General features: G+C 41.5%; 1 protein-coding gene across 2 annotated transcripts in view; it reads right to left on the bottom strand.

Moving 5' to 3' along the window:
- Window positions 1–11,957: 11,957 nt before the first annotated feature.
- NREP (neuronal regeneration related protein) overlaps window positions 11,958–18,962 on the bottom strand; it is a 29,276-nt gene continuing 22,271 nt past the window's right edge. For both annotated transcript variants that reach the window (XM_047730764.1, XM_047730765.1), the window contains exons 4-5: window positions 18,113–18,190; window positions 11,958–13,720 (exon numbers count right to left, since the gene is read on the bottom strand). In XM_047730764.1, coding sequence (XP_047586720.1) covers window positions 13,595–13,720; window positions 18,113–18,190 — 204 coding nt within the window. In that variant the 3' untranslated portion in view covers window positions 11,958–13,594. The remainder of the gene's footprint in view (window positions 13,721–18,112; window positions 18,191–18,962) is intronic.

Genomic DNA, 18,962 nt, shown 5'->3' on the forward strand with positions numbered 1-18,962 from the left:
GACACAGACAGACCTGAATTCAGATATTGGCTGTCGCCATACACTAACTTGGGGATGTTACATAATCACGTTTGCTTCCATTTCTTTATCTGTAAGGTAAGGGTAATAAAAAGGTGTTGTCAGAACTAAAGAAAATGATGCACATGCTGTACACAGCATCCAGTAGTCAGCATGTATTAAATATCAACTATTGTTGTCTTATTTCACTTAGCACAAAGACAATTATCATAAGGTTTCACTCATATGCAGAACATGAGGAATAGCATGGAGAAACACAGGGAAGGGGAGGGAAAACTGAATGTGAAGAAATCAGGGAGGGAGAGAAACCATGAGAGGCTCTGGACTCCAGGAACCAGACTGAGGTTATAGAAGGGAGGGAGGTGAGGGGATGGTATAGCTGGGTGATGGGCATTGAGGAGGACACCTGTGGTGATGAGCACTGTGTGTTCTATCCAAGTAATGAATTGCTGAACACTACATCAGAAACTAATGATGTACTTAATGTTGGCTAACTGAGCATAATATAAAAAAACTATCGGGGTGCCTGGGTAGCTCAATTCTTAAGTGTCTGCCTTCAGCTTAGGTAATGATCTCAGGGTCCTGGGATTGAGCCCATCTGGCTCCCTGCTCAGCAGGAAGCCTGATTCTCTCTCTCCCATCCCCCTGCTTGTGTTCCCTCTTTTGCTGTCTCTCTCCCTGTCAAATACATAAAATCTTAACAAATTAATTAACTGTTGTTGTCACTGTTTTGTGTGGCTCCAGGGGGGAGAACTAGAATTTATGGATGAGAATAAAAAATGGGAAAATAGTGAGTTAATTCAAACAAAGAATCTTCTGATAATTTTAGTATCATAAAAATAGATTAAACTATCTTTTACTGAAATAAATTCCTATCAAGGGCAGTATCCAAGAAGAAACTAAGTTCTTTTTGAGCACAAGTAGGGGGAGCATCTGGCCAAGGGAGAAGCGAGCTCCCCACTGAGCAGGGAGCCTGATGTGGGACTCAGTCCCAGGACCCTGGGATCCTGACCTGAGCTGAAGGCACTTAACCAACTAAGCCACCCAGGCATCCTGAACTGTTTAAGTTCTTATCAGAGGTTTATCCAAGGCTTCAGAAGAGATTCTTGCTAAAGGTAGAAGATTGGATATAGAAAGTTCTCTTCACTTCTCTGCAACACAGATTTTGTAATGTTGGCCCATTTTCTTTCCTTGTAGGTATGATTTAGATGTGATTATCCATGTGTAGACACAGGAGGGTCTTTTGTCTTGTAGTTTTACAGATTGAGAAGTTAGTCAGTGTGTGCCCTTTTCCTGGGAACCAGTCAGGAGCCCTTCCACTGCATCTCTAGTCCCATTATAAGCAGTATAAATAATTTTCAGCTTCTACATTTGTTCAGGTACATACACATTCGCCAGCCCGACATTTCCCATTCCTTTATTTACACCCATAGTCGTGCACATCTTCAAACAACCCTAGCCCCACATTTGTTTTAAAAGATAGGTCTCTACTGAAACAATAGGACCTTGTTTCTGGGATTAAATCTGTGCCCTGGGCTCGCTCTCTAGCTTTCTGTCATTTGTACTTCTATGCCATTTGATTCTTACATAATTTTTGTGTGTTTACCAACCTCCCTGCTCCTTCTTTTCCCCCCAAGGAAAGGCTCTACACAGCTCTTTACTCTTGACCCCCACCCCCTGCCTCATACTGTTGCTATCTGTACCAATTACTTGCTGACTTCACCCGGACTTGAATCATATCTCGTCTGGGCCCTACTTCTGACCTCGCTCTGGCTATGTCTGCTCCTCCTCCTCACTTCTTGGTTGCATTTCAGCTCAGGATTCCCCTAACACCTGTTGGTCATTTTTGCTGTAACCTTTAAAAGGTTACAATCAGTTTTTAACCAGTTCATAATGTTTCCTGTGCCCGTTGCTTCATGCATGAAGGGTCAGAGGAATCCCTTGGTCTTGATGAATAGACTAATCATAAAACAATATAAATGGTTTAAAACATTAAAAACATTCACCCTCACTAATACGAAAGAGAAAACAGATGCAATGGGGTACTGTTTTTCACCTGTGAGATTGGCAGAGTTTGGCATCCCGGTATGCACCGCAAGGCTGATGGGGTTTCTAGGGCAGATATACTACTGTATTGATAAACCTGTAACTTGGTACAAACTTTTGCGAAAGCACTTTGGAAAAATATAAAAGGAAACACAACAGATACCTGAAGAGGTTTTGGAGCATAAAGGTTCATCACGGCATTATTTAGAGTGTGAAAGATAAGAAACAACATAAATGTCCAGTGTAGGGAATAGGTAAGGTTTGCTATAATTGAATATCTTGCAGAAGTTCAATGTTTTTCGCTTCCTCTTTTTTAAATTAAACTTCCCAATTTGAGATAATTGTAGATTCACTGCTATCATTGGAAATAATACAGAGGGATCCCATTTATGCTTTCCCCAGTTTTTCCAATGATATCTTGTAAAGCTGTAGCACAATGTCATAGGATATTGGCACTGATATCATCAAGATGCAGAACATGTCCATCACTACAAGGATCCTACATGTTGAGCTTTTTCTTTTTTAAATTTATTTATTTGACAGAGATCACAAGTAGGCAGAGAGGCAGGCAGAGAGAGTGGGGGAAGCAGGCTCCCTGCTGAGCAGAAAGCCTGATGCGGGGCTTGATCCCAGGACTCTGGAATCATGACCTGAGCCGAAGCCACCCGGGTACCCCTCATGTTGAACTTTTATACCTTCCCTCCTGCCCACCATACCCCCTCTTTAGCCTGCAGCAACCACTAATCTGCTCTTTGTATACGTTTGTCACTTCAGAGAAGTTATATAAATGAAATTACATGTAAGCTTTTGGGATTGGCATGTTTTCACTGAGCATAACTCTCTGGAAATTCCTCCAGGTTGTTGCACACATAAGTAATGCTTGTCTTTTTATTGCTGAGTGGTAGTCCATGATATGGTGCACACAGTCTGTTTAAACAACCCATTGAAAGACATCTGGGTTGTTTGGGGCTGTCATGAATCAGGCTGCTATAAACATCCACACATAGGCTTTTAAAGAACATAATTTTGTATTTCTCTGGGAGAAATACCCAGGAATGTAATTGTTGGGTCAGAGGTCAGTAGTATGTTTAGTTTTTTAAGAAACTGCCAAATTGTTTTCTGGAGGGGCTATACATACCTTTTCACATTCCCACCAGCGAAGTATGACGTGACCCAGCTTTTCCTCATCTTCATAAGCAGCTGTCTCAACTGTCTCTGATCGTTGTCTAGTGATGCTGCATTGTGGCTTTCACGTACATTTCCCTGGTGGCTAATGATGTTGGGCATCTGTGTACTCAGCTGCCACCTGTATATTTTCTGCACTGAAACGTCTCTTCATGCCTTGTGCCATTTTCAAATGGTTTATTGTTGAATTTTTAAAAACAGATATAATTAACATATGAAGCTCATCCTTTTAAGGTATAAAATCCAGCAGTTTGCAGTGTTTTCAGAAGACTGTGTAACCCTCACAGTTCTTACAATTCCAGAACATGTTAATCATCCCAAAAAGAAAGACCATTATCTGTTAGGAATCAGTCCCCATTCTCTCCTTCCTCAGCCCCTGACCGCTTCTAATCTACTTTCTATTTCTATAAAAGACTTGCCTATTCTGGACATTAAATACAAACGAAATCCTACAATATGTGGCCTTTTGTGACTGGCTTCTCTTAACTCACATAATGTTTTCAAGGTTCAACCTAAATAGCCCATATCAATGCTTCGTTCCTTTCTATGGCTGCATAATATGGCATTGTGTGGACATTTTGCTTAGTTCTTTATCAGCTGACGAACATTTCAGTTCTCACTTTTTAGCTGATCTGAATAATGCCACTACATATGTTCATAGACAAGTCTTTATGTGCCCCTATTTTCAATTCTTTTGTTCTATACCTAGGAGTGGAATTGCTGAGTCAATGCTAAATCTATGTTTAATTTTTTAAGAAACTGCCAAACTGTTTGCCAAAGCTGCTGCCCCACTTTACATTCCCACCAGCAATGTTAGGCGTGCGTAGGACATGTAAAGATTTAAGGAAAAGACTCTGTGGACTTAGACAAGGTCATTCATTCCAGGCGGTCATTTACCCTTCAGCTGAGCTGCTGATTCTAACCTCACGGTTAGGTCCACATGTGAAGAGATGTAACAGCCCCTCAAGTATCCCGCACAGTGGCAGCAAGCAAGGGCTATCTATCACACCCTTCCCAGGGGCTGCTACCACAGTTTTTCAATGTCCCTCAGAGCTAATCCTCCTCCACAAGAACTCACATCAAATACTCCCTCATTATCACATCTGACAAAGGAAATCCTAGCTGTTAATGACAAATTAGAGAGTTATCACTCTCTCCTAGAAAGCAGTGTCCCTCAGCTCTGCAGGGAACATCTGCTTTTCAGAAACTAGTTTTGAGATTTGAAGGCATGAGCCAGCAGGGCAGTCACCCCTGTGGAGGCCTGGGGAGGCACTGCTGCTTGCTCCCCTCTCCCATCCTGCTGGCCCCTTTGGCACATACAGCTCAAGGAAGGAACAGGAGGTGGTCTAGGGCCTCTGAAAAAGAAGGGACTGTGTGTCCCCTTCTCAGGGGCCATGAAGGCAGCAGTGCAGGGAAGCACATCACATACTGAGCGCTTGGTTTAGTACTGGGGTTGCCCCACATGTTGGGTTGGGGGAGCAGAGCACAAGTAGCTTGAGGGCAGCCATTAGTCAGTAACCAGGACTCCCACTTTCTTCCTTCCTTCCTTCCTTCCTTCCTCTTTCTTTCTTTCTTTCTTTCTTTCTTTCTTTCTTTCTTTCTTTCTTTCTTTCTTTCTTTCTAAGATTTATTTATTTGACAGAGATCACAAGCAGGCAGAGAGAGAAAGGGGGAAGCAGGCTCCCTGCTGAACAGAGAGCCTGATGCAGGGCTAGATCCCAGGACCCTGAGATCATGACCTGAGCCGAAGGGAAAGGCTTAAACCACTGAGCCACCCAGGCGCCCCTTTCACAAGTCAGCTATATCACCAGGCACCCTGATGGCCGGGGCCTCATTTACTGTGTGTTTTTTGTGGAAGTTTCTGCCATCAATCCTATCATTTCTAAAAAGAAGCTGGGTCAGCTGCGAACAAAGGTTCTTGCAAGAGGGCAATAGGGGTGGTGAGAGTTCCAGAAAATGGGTCACAGGGACACTGGCTAAAGGAACTGAGGCAGTTGGGTCTGGAGGAGATAAAGGCAAGGGGAGCAGGATGCAGAAGGCTGCTGTGTGGAAGAAGGAGCCAGCCTAGTCTGTGTAGCTCAGAATGCAGCTAGGACCAAGGGCTGAAAGTAATAGAAGGCACTGGGCTCAGAAAAGTTCCAGCTAATAATTAAAGCTGCCCAACTTGAAAGAATCAGCAAATTAATGCATTCTTAAAATTCTCTATTCTCTGAGGCTTTCATTTAGCTACATGGGTCTCGGTGAAATAGCCAAGTCATGCATTAATGGCACTGTGTACTGTGAAGGAAGAGATTAATTTCGTGTTGCTTTCAGTAGTTATGCTTGGGGGTAAGTCTAATGGACACATGCAATGAAAGAAAAGGTGACCCCCCTTTTCCGTCCTCATTCCCGAGCTGCCTGCTGCTCTATGGGCTTTTCCCCAGAAGTGCTGGGGTCTCAAGGACTATGGAGTTGAGTGCCTGATGTGCAGTCCCTCTTCTCTCACCACCCAGCCCCTTTCTCTCGTGACCATTAACCCAACCTTTTGGATATGCTGGGTAGGGGTATAATGCCATGCTTGAAAGAATCTGGAGAAGAGGGATTTTAGCACTAAAGAGATTTGACTTTGTAAGGGAATGAAGTAAAGGCTCTAAAAAGAATTGCCATTCTTCTACAGACTCATCAAATATGCAGCTCAGGGTGGTTGATGTCTAAGATCTCCCCCCCCTCCCTCATGTGATTAAGTTGTTGCCTTAGTAGACCATCCACTGACAGGCAGTCTGAATCTTTCTTTCACTTGTCCATCAAAATTTATTGGTGCTTTGTTTCCCCAAGGTCTTATACCTTGCAGTGCCATAAGTTCATGGTGAGCAACTTTGAAGGCTTCCATCAGAAAAATGGGGAAACTTAGGAATTGTGGCTGGTTGGGAAGTATTTCTGTCCAAGAGTGAGTTCCTCAAAACACAGGTGCATAGGTGGTTGTCTAGCTCAGAGGTTTCCAGACTTCTTGGTTCTTACACTTTCCGAAAGAATCTTAATAGAATATGAGTTATCATGCAATTTTTAAGTTAATAAAGTTTTTCACCATAAGTTTGAATACTTTCAAAGGATGTAATTTGGAGCATATTATAAATGTTAACATTTTAAAATGGAAGTTGAATTTCTTTTGTAAATGTATACAATCAAATCTAAACACTATGGCAGTTGATAATGCATCATTCCACTTTAAAAAAAAAAAAGATTTTATTTAAGAGGGAGAGAATGGGGGGCAGGGGCAGAGAAAGAGGGACAAGCAAATTCCCTAGTGAGTGGGGAGCCCAACACAGGGCTTGATCCCAGGACCCTGCGATCATGACCTGAGCCAAAGTCAGATGCTTAATTGACTGAGCCACCCAGATGCCCTATCATTCTATTTTTAAAAACCACTTATTTAACTTGCAGAAATTTGACTTTTTTTTCCTCCTCCAACCCAAATTTTCTTTCCATTTGCCCCAAATTTTACCTTAATATAATTTTTGTTTAAAAAGACTATTAATTACCCTATTACATTTACTTTAATAAAATGTATCCAAATTAAAAATTTTTATTTTTATTTTCTGTGACCATAAAACTCGAAGCATTAAAAAAAGTGATTGAATTGTCATTATTAGCAATGTTTTGATTAAAATAACAAATATATTATACTAATGATTAAATGCAAAAAGTGAAATTATATTGTAAGTGCATCTCTTAATGAGATGAAGGACTTTTGTCAGCTCATGTTTCTGTAGAGGAATATTACTTTTCGCTAGAATGAGATGGGTTGGCTTCAATTCTATTTCTATTTTTTGTTTTTTATTGATGTAAGCTGCAGGAATTGAAAGTGTTTTATTATAGCAATATAATTATTTGAACTTCTTCTATATGCCAAAATTCATATAATGAGCTATTATAAAAAAATACTTTTAATCCTCTGTCACCTGACAACTTGATTAGGTTCTCCTTCGTTTTTCTTACAAGCAGTGAATTGGAAAACACGTGACTTGCAAAGAGCTTTGTTCTTGTCATTAGCATAATTCACTTTCTCGTTTTATGGGAAGTACACCAAAAGAGCTCTGCTAAGATTTCTCATTGTTTTTATGCCATAACACTTTCACATAGACTCACCTTTTAAAATTCTGTGTCTTCAGAAATGTATTCTTTTAATTTCATTACAGTTTTGCCAAAACAACGCCTTTTGATAAAATACTTTGACCTTGTTTTTGCTTTAAATGTGTTACTATTACTTTGGAGCTGGAGATTCAACTCATTTATAGAAAATGTCTGTCACAAACCACATTGGCAAAGCCAGTGTTCACTGCCAAACCAAGTAGCCAAATCAGGTAGACTTTCTGTCAGAAAAAACTTTGACTTCATTTTTCAGTTCACTTAGCTGTTTTGAAGACTATAATAATCAAGGAAAATTAAAAACATCTTGTGAAGCTGATCACCAACACAATAAAAATTAAAATGATATAGTTAATTCCATGTTTAAGTTATAAAAACAAGATAATCAATAGATGCTGTCTCATATAAAATAAGAAGAATGGAAACAATCTGAGGGTTTTGGAGCGGAGGGGAGTAGGAGGTAAGATGAGCCTGGTGGTGGGTATTATGGAGGGCATGTATTGCATGGAGCACTGGGTGTGGTGCATAAACAATGAATTTTGGAACACTGAAAAATTAAAAAAATTTAAAAAAATAATGATAAAAGGCAGTATGTCTCTGGTAAAAATGGTATATATGGCTGACTGGCTTTGGAGAATAAGAACTAGTGTAAAAAGGGCACCTGGGTGGCTCAGTGGTTAAGCCTCTGCCTTTGGCTCAGGTCATAATCTCAGGTTCCTGGGATGAGGCCCACATTGGGCTCTCTGCCCAGCGGGGAGCCTGCTTCCTCTCTCTCTCTCTGTCTGCCTCTCTGCCTACTTGTGACCTCTCTGTCAAATAAATTAAAAATCTAAAAAAAAAAAAAAAGAACTAGTGTAAAAATAGTAGTAGAAGTACTACTAATAATATGGAAAGGTCCTATGCTGCTAATCAGTCTGGCAGCACATAATTTTTTATTATTATGAAAAAGATATTAAGAGAATATGAAGAAAACTATATGACTATAACTGAAATATTTCAGTCTCTGGTTTGATACAACAGGTTTTGGCAACTGTATTAACTAATGTGCATTGACTATGAAAATGCACAGGAAAGTTTATCCTTGGGTTTTATCCATCTTATCTTGTAAAAATTAGTATTGCCTGAAGGCATTCTAATTACATTTATAGTAGTCACCATTGCAAACCTATATATTGCTGTAGCTGCTATAAGTTGCATTTCTTCCCAGTTCAGATATATCCTAGGGATGAGTATGGAGAATTGTGGAAAATAATGTGTACAAGTATGCAAAGAGGCCATTTTTGGTATTTAGTTTCTCTGATTTTCTCTGTGCTTCATTCTCTCAGGTCTCTCCCCCTCAAGAGCAAGGCGTTCTTTGAAAAGAGTGAAGAGATGGAAGAGGAAAAGGTATTAAATAAAAATTGTCATTATTTCTATCATTCCACTTTACCATATATATCTGAATTCTGAAAAACCATATATGAGTCCAAACACCTTATTTCTGTTTTCTAACATAGCAGTTTTAACATGTGTTTACGAAAGGAGAGCCCAGAGTTGTATGGATTTCTGATTAAAGGAACCTTCAAAGGACCATAAAGGTTCCATTAAAGGGAATTTTCCCTTTGTTTGCCACATCTGGGAGTTTGGGTTCATATTAAGGGCCTTGTGTCATATTAAGATTTGGGATAGGTGAGACCAACATTTTTGTTTTTATAATGTGGGGCAGGGACTAATATGAATACAGACTTGTTCTCCAGTAGATCCATTTTGGGAAAGAGTAGGATATGTGTAGGGGATCTGGAAATTAGTTCCCTTAAAACTACCCAGGAGCATGTCCTCCTTGGAAAGACTTCACATGCCCTGAAGCACACACCCTAGTTTAAAAATCAGGAGTTTATCAGACCCCTATCTAGCCTAACCTGACCCAGTGCAAGATTTTTTTTAACCATAGGGATCTCAGTCCCTGAGGGAGGGCCATTGAAGAGTTTAAAAGAGACTCTGGGGATGCAGATGGAACAGCAGCAGCCCCTATTTGGGGAGCAGCGATGAGAAGCCTGTTCCCTGTCTGGTGTTCACAGACCTGCATGTGCTCCAGTTGCCAAACAAAAAGCTCTGAGATGGTCCCCTGGTCCTTTGTGGGTGAATAAGCAGGTCACTGTTGTCTGAAACCGGCCATGGGGCTGCAGACCCACAAACCCATGGAGGCAGGCAGGGTATAAGAAAATAAGAGGTTAGGAGCTCTGGATTGTTGGGGAGGGGAGTCATGCCTCACCAAAGGGGGAGGCCCTACTTGGCTCTAACCCCTCTATCGCCAGTTTTTTCAGTTTTCCAGGGAAGACAAAAACCTGCATTTTCACATGAAATCTTCCCATTTGTAAATGTTGGCAATCAAATTGAGATTTTTTATAAAACACTTAGCAGGCAAAACAAGTCTACACATCCTATCTGATCCGTGGTTGTTGGTTAGCAATCTCTGCCCAAAGGCCACAGGGTGTTATTTTTGCCTCCTGAGAGAACAAAGCAGCTCCTAATCAGAGTTTGTGTCTCCCACATGGACTCCAGCTAGCACTCCCAAGTTCTTACCTCTGCCTCAGCAGTTATTAACCCCTGAAGTGCATAGCTCAGCAAGTCAGAGCTGGGTCCCACAAATTTAAAATGCAGCAAATATTTCAGGCTTCATGGAGGCTGAGGGAATTGTCATCGGCAAACCGGAGTCTACTGCATTGAATAGAACTTTAGACAGTATTTATTCTAGCTTTCCTGTTTTTACAGTTCTGATATATTCTCTAAGTTTTCCTTTCGGGGCTGGCAGCCCTTGTCTTAATAAATGGAGGGTGTGCAGCCCCAATATTGCAGTTCCTGGATGCTCTCCCTTACACACCTTCAATCTGGAAAGCTGGACCTTCATTCTGGAGCTATAAAGACTGTGAAAACCTCTTCAGTGAAAGAAGTAGCTATGATTCTATTTCAGCCCTTCTCACTTTCAGCCCTTGGCTTACGATTACCCTCAGTGCTTTAACTTCAGATGGTGTGCTGGTTTTAAAATGTGGCCATAAATTCTTCAGTATTCTTCCTTTAGGAGGTAGAGCTTAATTCCCTCCCCGTGAGTGTGGGCTATATTTAGTGACTTGATTCTAATGAATAGAATATGATGGATGATAGTGACTTCTGAGAATAGGTCACAGGCATTATGGCTCGCTCCCAGCTCTCGAATTACTTGCTCTGAGGGAAGCCAGAGGTCATGAGGACACTTAAGTAGCCTTGTAGAGAGGCCCATGAGTGGAGGAACGGAGTTCTCCTGCCAATAGCAGATTCTCCAGCCCTGGTCAAGCCTTCAGAAGACCGCAGCTTGCTGACTTGACAGCCAGCTAATGAGATCCTGAGCCAGAAGCACCAGTTAACCTGCTCCTGAATAGAACAGAATCTGTGAGCTAAGAAAAGTGTTGTTTCAGGGTGCATGGTGTGGCGGTAATGTGTTTTGTGGCAACAGATTACTAACACAGAGAGGTGTAAAGCCACCTAGGCCATACAGCCTCTGTGGCATGGCCTCATTGCTTCTTGGGTTTCCCATTTAGCAATGGCAGGAAGACAAGATGCATCCCCTCCGAGCTGTGAAAACATACAGGGGATGGGAAGCTGCTGCGTGAGGAATATGGCAGTTGTAAGGCGAAAGGCAATTTAGTTTAAGGACGACTTCTCTTATATTCGGAAATGTTAACCTCTGGATGAGATTACCAAAAAAGGTAGCGGTAGCTCCATTTAAAGAATTTTCTTTTGGATTGAACAAATTCTGAGCATGTGGTAGGCAGTTGGGATTTAGTTCTGCTCTAACGTTCCTTTCTCTTAATAAAAGTTGAAGGTAAATAGGAAAATTAACCAAAATCTGCGATGCATGTTAATTTCAAAAATAACTCCCCAGCATAAATGTCCCTCCCGACACACAGGTGTCAAGACTCCTGACACACGGGAGTCAAGCGGGCATCTGATCCCCAGTTTCCAGAAGCTGAGCACCCAGTTTGGAGCCGTGCCCCCTTTGGTTCCTCTCCCTCCTCTCTGGCCTTTATCTCAGAGGCCTTAGCCTCTGTTCAGGTGAAATTGAAGTATCTGGACGCAACCAGCCACTTCAGCAACTTGTGGTAAACCAGGTGAAGTTACGTCCTCATGGAGGAGGGAGCAGCTGCATTTCTCATGTGCAGGGAGAGGATGAACCCCCTGAATTTCTGGTTGTGGGGGGGTCACAGGAGACCTCTGGTGATGCCATCTCATCACGTGCTAGATCCCAGGTAGCTGGGTACATATGAACTAATGACTTAAAATCCCGCCTCAAATTCTCATCTTCCTCCAAGCGGAAGCCTTTTGTCTATGTATAAGTGCAAATATTCCCTGAAGAAGGGAGGTCTCGTATCTTTTGGATAAAGAGTGCCACAGCCTCGCCCCTAATCTCATAGAACCTTTGGAAGGGAACACACGTGAAAGGCAGAGCTGATTCTCTCCCTTTTGATCTTTGCCCTTCGGTCTCCTCTGGGGGCTCTGAGAACAAGTGAACTAGCACAAACCAGTGAAAGCATTCAGAAGTAGGCCTCTCCAATGACGAGCCAAGCCAGTTACCTTACAGCTTGCATATTTATTGAACAAATACTACTAAAATAGCTAAAATACACTGGGTACCTGTTGTGAGTGCATCAGTAAAGGTCACATTGTTACAAAAGCCTGCATTTCCAGCAGTGCACAACTGCAACTCTACATAAATGCCACAGATGCAGAATACTGTTTTCTTGCTCTATTTACACAGCTGATATACCTATTCTAACAAAGGAGGGGGCAGGAAGATGCACAAGAAACTCAGGCCAATGGGGGAGCGAGAAGAGAACGAAGAAGTGCGCTGCATGCAGCATGGGCGATAACAGTCAGACGCGGAACAGGGCGGAACACAGCCTGCCCCGTCTGAGGAAGAGCTGAAAGACAGTTATATAAAAATTAAGGTGGGCTTTCAGACTGGCTAACACAACAACAATCCGTGAGTAGATGGTATTGTCTGGTTTTATTTTTGTTTATCCATTTCATTGGGAGCAAGGACAAAAATGTAAAATCTATACCTTGCTTATCGAAATTGCTGAAGAAAAGTGCTCTGCCTTTTTTCAGGTTTTTAAAAATTTTATAAAGACCTTTTTTCCAACTTAATTTTTGGGAAAGGTGTAATTTTCAGATTCTGACTCAGATGGCAGGGTTTTTTTTTGTTTTGTTTTGGATTATTTTTCAGAGGGCATTTGTTTGAAACGTTTGCCCTTTCTTCCCCCCAAATACCCTTTCAAACAAAAAGAACCAAAAGAGACATCTAAAAACACCTGTCAAATTATTGCTTTTCTTTCTCTAAGCTAGGCAGGCGAGGCTACCGGAAAGAAGAGATTTGGTAAGTAAATTACAGTTTTGTGATTGCTCCCGCTACTGGGACTGCTTGTCCGTGAGTGCCATCCTGCGAGACGTGAGTCTCTCACTCTCTCTGGTAGCGTTCACTCAACCTACAATGCTGAAGAAGAAAGCCACACTGAAGACACGAGGAAAACAAGTCAATCCAGTCTAGAGAACAACATTCAGGGAAACAGAGTACCAACACCTTCTTAGAACATGGAAATAAAATATAACTCCATCAGAGCTACCTCGCCAAGGAGCATGTTGAAAGTCCAAAATAGCACCATTCATCAGTGTCTCAGGTCCTGTGGCAGCATCTCGGTCACTTACCACAAGGAAACAATGAGTTTCAAACTACTTCTATACATCAAAAGAGTACATGGGTAAAATATAGATATACAGACAATCGATGAACATAAACTACTAGGCTTATTACATCTAAATGGAAAAAAAAATGGGGACTCTCAGCCTCTGCAAGAAGCCGTCGGGAGCTATGTGAGTGAAAAGGCAGGAGTGGACCGGTTGTGTGAGAGCAGAGGGAGTTTGAGTTGTGGAAGACACCGTTGTTGAGAACCAGGCCTGAAGGCCCACCTGTAAGGGTTGTAAACGTGGATTCACAGTGTGAAATTCTGAGCGGTTTCACTTGAGTCAGAATGATTAAAAACTGGTTTGATGATACCTATTTGTCCACTGTAAATTCTCTAAAGCAAGGCTCAGAGTCCCATAGTTTCTTCTTATACTTGATGATTTACACAGAAAAAAATCCCATATATGATACCATGACCTCATCAATACCCATACACCATACGCAATACAAATGGAGGTGCGACAGTTAAAAAGAGTGCAGGTGACCGATGCCTGGGGAGTGGAGTTCACCGCTGCCACGTGGAGTCAGGGAGGCGGCCTCAATCTGCTCATCCTTCTTGCGGTTCACTTCCTTTGGGACGGGAAGTCTTCCCTGAAAACCAGGTGGGGACACACACACACAAAGACATGTAGTCATGTTTCTGAAACCATTTGAAATTTTTTTTCTCCCTCTTGCCTTTTATCCTTGAACTCCAGATGTTTTGCAAACAGAGTTTACATATTAAACACAGTTCACCTGAATGTAAATATTAGGTCTGTGGGGGCATGAAGTAATTAAACACTTGCTGCCTTGGCTTCAGGAGAATCAAGTGCTTCTCTAATGGCTGTGCCCAGCCATGGGGGAGGCAGCATTCCCCAGAGTCAGGTTTCTGAGGACAGTTTCTAGTATGAGACAGGGCCCAACATGAGGCTGGTAAGAGGTGCTCATTTCTCTTCAAAGCATTCAGTGACTGTGAAGGAGATGTAATTGCCTGTTTTCCAATATATAATAAAAATATTTAAAAGGAGATGACAGCTTATACAAAGGTAACTTATGTATGGTTTATTCTCTGGTCAACTGGCCCAGTCCGTGTGGGCCTGAAAATGAGAACCACAAGCAGGTACCAAAGGTGGGAGTGTTTGCAGGAAAGAGGAGGACAGTGTGACACCCAGGGCAGAATTTAGTGAGACCCACCTAGTTTGGCCTGGGGCTATTCTAAGTCTGTCCTCACAAATGTGAGTAAGGTGTCTCTGTTTCTGTCTAGAATAATCCAACCACATTGTGACCGATGCTCCATCAGGCACCCATGGGGAGCAGCTCTTCATCATAACCAGAGAGCAAGAGGACAGGACAGGAAGCCCATTTGCTCAAGGGATGATAGGTCTTAACTTTTAACTTTACCACAAATACCCTGTATATCCCAATCAGATATGAAAATAGTGATTTGACAATAGTCTTTTAGCCATATCATTAATTGCTGGAGTTTTCTCAGACACATTATCCAATATGGTTTTAAAAGATTTTTTTTCCTTTTTGCTCAGATCATATGTTCCAGTTAGACATTTACAATCTATTTTGGCTGGGTATGAATACTTGAATTAAAATAATAATCTTGCTTTGAGATCTGTAAATTATCACATCTGAATCTCTTTTTAAGAATTCAGAAGTCAGGAACTTTCAAACAACTTGAAACTGAGTAAATGTTTTCAGCAGCCACAGGATGAACTAAATGTAACAGATAATTCAGCTTTAGTAAGTCTTATTTCCTATAAATATATTTTTTAAATGTTAAACACCTGGTATGCCTAAATTTTGAGTTTAAAAATTTCAGACTTTGAGAACATACATTTTCAGGATCTACAGAAAATCCACTCAGTGTGTACTTTCATGTTCTAGTCTTAGATTGTGATTTATAAGTTGTTTTGGTATCACTAAATAGCAATAGGACCAAGCAGAAAACTGAATTAAAATGTAATTCATCACTCACACACATTTAAGGACCTAGATAAACCTTTAGAATCATTATATTGGACAGTCTTTTTCAGTTGTGCAAAAAATTTTAATCTTGAAATTTTGACATATAATCCCAAGATATAGAAAAAAAAAAAATCCACTGTGATCCTGGTGGTTTTAAACTGTTTTTCTTCTCTCCCTCAACCAGTTAGCCTAGTTCAAGATGTGACAAACTTGGGTTTTGGACGAATAAAGAATTTAGTGGCTGCTAATTATCACAGGCCAGGAAGGAAAATCAAAACTTTGTAAGTGTGATTTCACTCAGCTACACTCTGTCCATGGCTGCCCTTAAAGCGGCTTACTTCAATTCCTACATGACTAACTAGCCAGTCTCTCTGTAAGTCTCCATCTTACTAACCCCATTACTTTCATGGAAAATACGAAACCAAATGAAGATTGGGTGGGATTCCGGGTAATTTGGGGAGACATATTTCTAGGGAAAAAAAATATGAAGGATATTATTTCAGATGTGAATTTACCATTTTTACTACTTTTTCTGTTTTGAGACCACCCCCCCCCCCAAAAGTTCACGTCTTCATTTATTATTCATGTTCTGAATACCTACTGTGGCTTGAATACTCAGATTTTGAAGCTACAGAGATTAAAACAGAGACAAAAATAGTCCCTGTCCATCCTGCCCTTTATTTTCTGTATGGGAGATGCCCAGGTTAACTGGACAACGGCAAGGCAACAGTGGTAAGCCATGTGGACAGGCATGCTGCTAAAGTGCCCTGAGGGGCCAAACCTGACCAGTCAGAAAGAGCTTTGCACATCTTCCCTTTGGAGGCTGGAATTTACTAGACTTCAGTCCTTACTTCCTGTCCCTCATTTTTTGAAAAAAGAATAAAGTCTGCTCCCTCACTGAAAGAACCATAGGCTTCAATAGCAAGGGGAGAAGGATTTTGAAGAGGGGATACAATGTAGTCTTACTTCTTCAGAAGTTAGGCCTTATAAGAATTCAGGCAAAAATAATCCTATCTTCCTCCATCATCCAGCTCCTCATGGCTCCCAGACAACTGAGGATCAATCTAGAAGGCTAGAGCAGCAGCAACAGATGTGTCCAGTGGTTCCCCAGACTGGTTCTCCCGGATGCTTCTATAATTAAGCTACCTCAGGTTGGACGGCCCTCTCTGCTGAGAACTGTTCGAGTCTGAATCCCCCAGGTTCTCAATAATGTACCTCGGACAACATAAGATTATTTTTGTTGATTATGCAAAGATGTGCTTTTCCACAAGAAAACTTCTGGGAAGGACAAATATATTATGCTTAAAGGATTATTCACATATGGAGAGAGAAAAGAAACTAACAGAAGACCTGAATCTCAGGGTCCATTGTGCCAACCGTGTGAAGCGTGACTCAGTGGAGGCACAGCCTAGGTCCTGGGTTGGCCTTCTAAGAAAAAGGGAGGGCTGTTGACCTCACTGAAGAACTTGCCTAGTCTTGCCACTCTGGTTGATGTCACCAGTATCAAAGCAAGGACTTCTGGATGGCTGAATGGGGCAGAAATAATGAAAACACTATACTCTTCCTTTCCCCTCCATTATCATGTCTTACCCTCAGCTGCTCAGATGAACGATGCCCTGAGCTTCCCAATAAAGAATGCCTAGAGTTATACTACTGCTGCTGCTGGGGTGGGGGGGTGGGGGAGCTTCTGGAGTGCTGGCATGGAGGTGTGGGAGTGTGTGGTGGTAAAGTGGTGGTGAGATGAGGTGGGGGGGTGTGGTGGGCGGTGGTGTTGTGATGGGGGTGTGCATGTGTTTTAAGTAAAGCTCCAGGACACCAGCTCGCTTCCACCCCAGCTCTACAAGATGGCACAAGTGTAGCTCAGGCAGGTCCAGAATCCTTTTGTTCACCAACTTTCCTAACACTGGTTTCAACCTGGACCTTCAGAAATTCTCTAGAAGATTTAAAGTGATTTAGAATTGTTTTCTCTTAGTGCTAACTACCAGTTGACACAATCTCTCCAAATGCTGCCTGTCAGTAAAAGATAGGGAACTGCTGAAACCATTTAGTGTAAGTAAGAGTTTCTCAAACATTAAAACATCAATAAGAGCTGGGAAAGCCTCACCATGTGTCAATTACACTTATGAAACTTCTGAATGGAAATTTTATTTTCAGTGCACATTTTCTTTCTTAATTGCAAAATCAACAGGTCAGTGGTAAAAAGTACAGTCCTCTTCCTTAAGGTCAAATTGATATTTACCTTAACAAGCAAGTCCCAAGGAATCTATCCTAAAAACTGCTAAGTGTTGCTGTTGTTAGAAATGGTGCTAAAATCCAAAATGTAAATCTGACAAATTTTCTTAATGCAGGGAATTATCACACCTAAGATGTCAGAACAAAGAAAAGATGTTTGTAGAATACTTTTAAGCTTAAAAATTAGAAGAAAGAAAAATAATAGTTCATGTTCTGTTTCTTGGGTGATTTCATCAGACATTTAGGCACTATTACCAGACAAAAGTGTCATCATTTTGCACTTTTAAGATATCTTTTAGTTTAATCATACTTGAATGGAACAAAGTAAAAACCTGTAAAATGTACATTTAATAAATTGATTCCGTGATTCTGAAATGAAAATCTGCTTTGAACTTGTCAAAAAGAAAGATAATGTGAACCTTAAGAATCATAGGACTTTAGGACATATGTACTATATATTATTTGTAAGATCATTACAGTATCACGTTATTAGATTCTTATAGTAGACTAAATGGATATTAAAATAAAAAATAACTGATTTTTTTAGTTGGCTTTTTTAACAAAAACATTTTAAAGATTTTATTTATTTGACAGAGAGAGATCACAAGTAGACGGAGAGGCAGGCAGAGAGAGAGAGAGGGAAGCAGGCTCCCCGCTGAGCAGAGAGCCCGATGCAGGACTCGATCCCAGGACCCTGAGATCATGACCTGAGCCGAAGGCAGCGGCTTAACCCACTGAGCCACCCAGGCGCCCCAACAAAAACATTTTTAACAAAATGGTAGCTAGGGATCTTACCTTAGGAAGCCTTCCCTCCATTTCCTTATTTGGAAATGGTTCTTGACTGACCCAGACAGAGAGCTCTGGGTAATAAACCTACAGAGACATAAAAGCACACATATTCAGATTAAAAGCAGCATCCACTCTGAAACCACATGGGGTCAGCTTCATGAGCTCAATCCTCAGTGTCACTTCTTTCCTGATTACAACTTAGAGCAGTGGGAAAGCCCTTCACCTCTTTCAGACAGTTAGTGTGCATCCAGATGTATAGCACTCAGGGGAGTTCTGGCTCAGGGTCTTCTAGGACTAAGTCCAACAGAGCAAAGATGTCAATCAGTGTTACCTTCAGCACTCAAATAAGTGGCAGCCTCCTGAAGTGACTGGCTGAGCAAACTAAGGCACTGGGGAGGCCTGACTTTAAAAGCAACCTATGGTAAGTATACTTACAAACCTCCATGTTTATAAGATAAACGTGCCACACACACGTACAGCTCTGTGAGGGGTTATCCCAATAATCGATTAAAAGGCTCAACATTATGTGCAAAGCATAAGGAGGACAGGAACAAGCAGCCTGCATTCTCCCCAGGTCCACATGGCCTCTGGCGATGCTCTGTCCCATGTCTGAATGTAGCCAAGTGTCAGAAGCAGGGAGATGGGTGGCATTGCCATGAACTATCAGAGAATACCAGCTGATGAATCTGGGGGTGGGGCCATGCAGGACAAGGGGGAGAGCCCGGAGTGGAACTGAGTAATTCTTCGTTAAGTGTATACAAAGGGTTATTAGCATAAGAAAGTTGCAGACCAGCTGTTCTCCATCTCCAGGAAAGACAAGAGTAGGGGCTTAGGAATTAAATTACGACATGGATTT

This window comes from Lutra lutra, chromosome 5 (genome assembly GCF_902655055.1).
Source record: "Lutra lutra chromosome 5, mLutLut1.2, whole genome shotgun sequence".
NCBI lineage: Eukaryota > Metazoa > Chordata > Mammalia > Carnivora > Mustelidae > Lutra > Lutra lutra.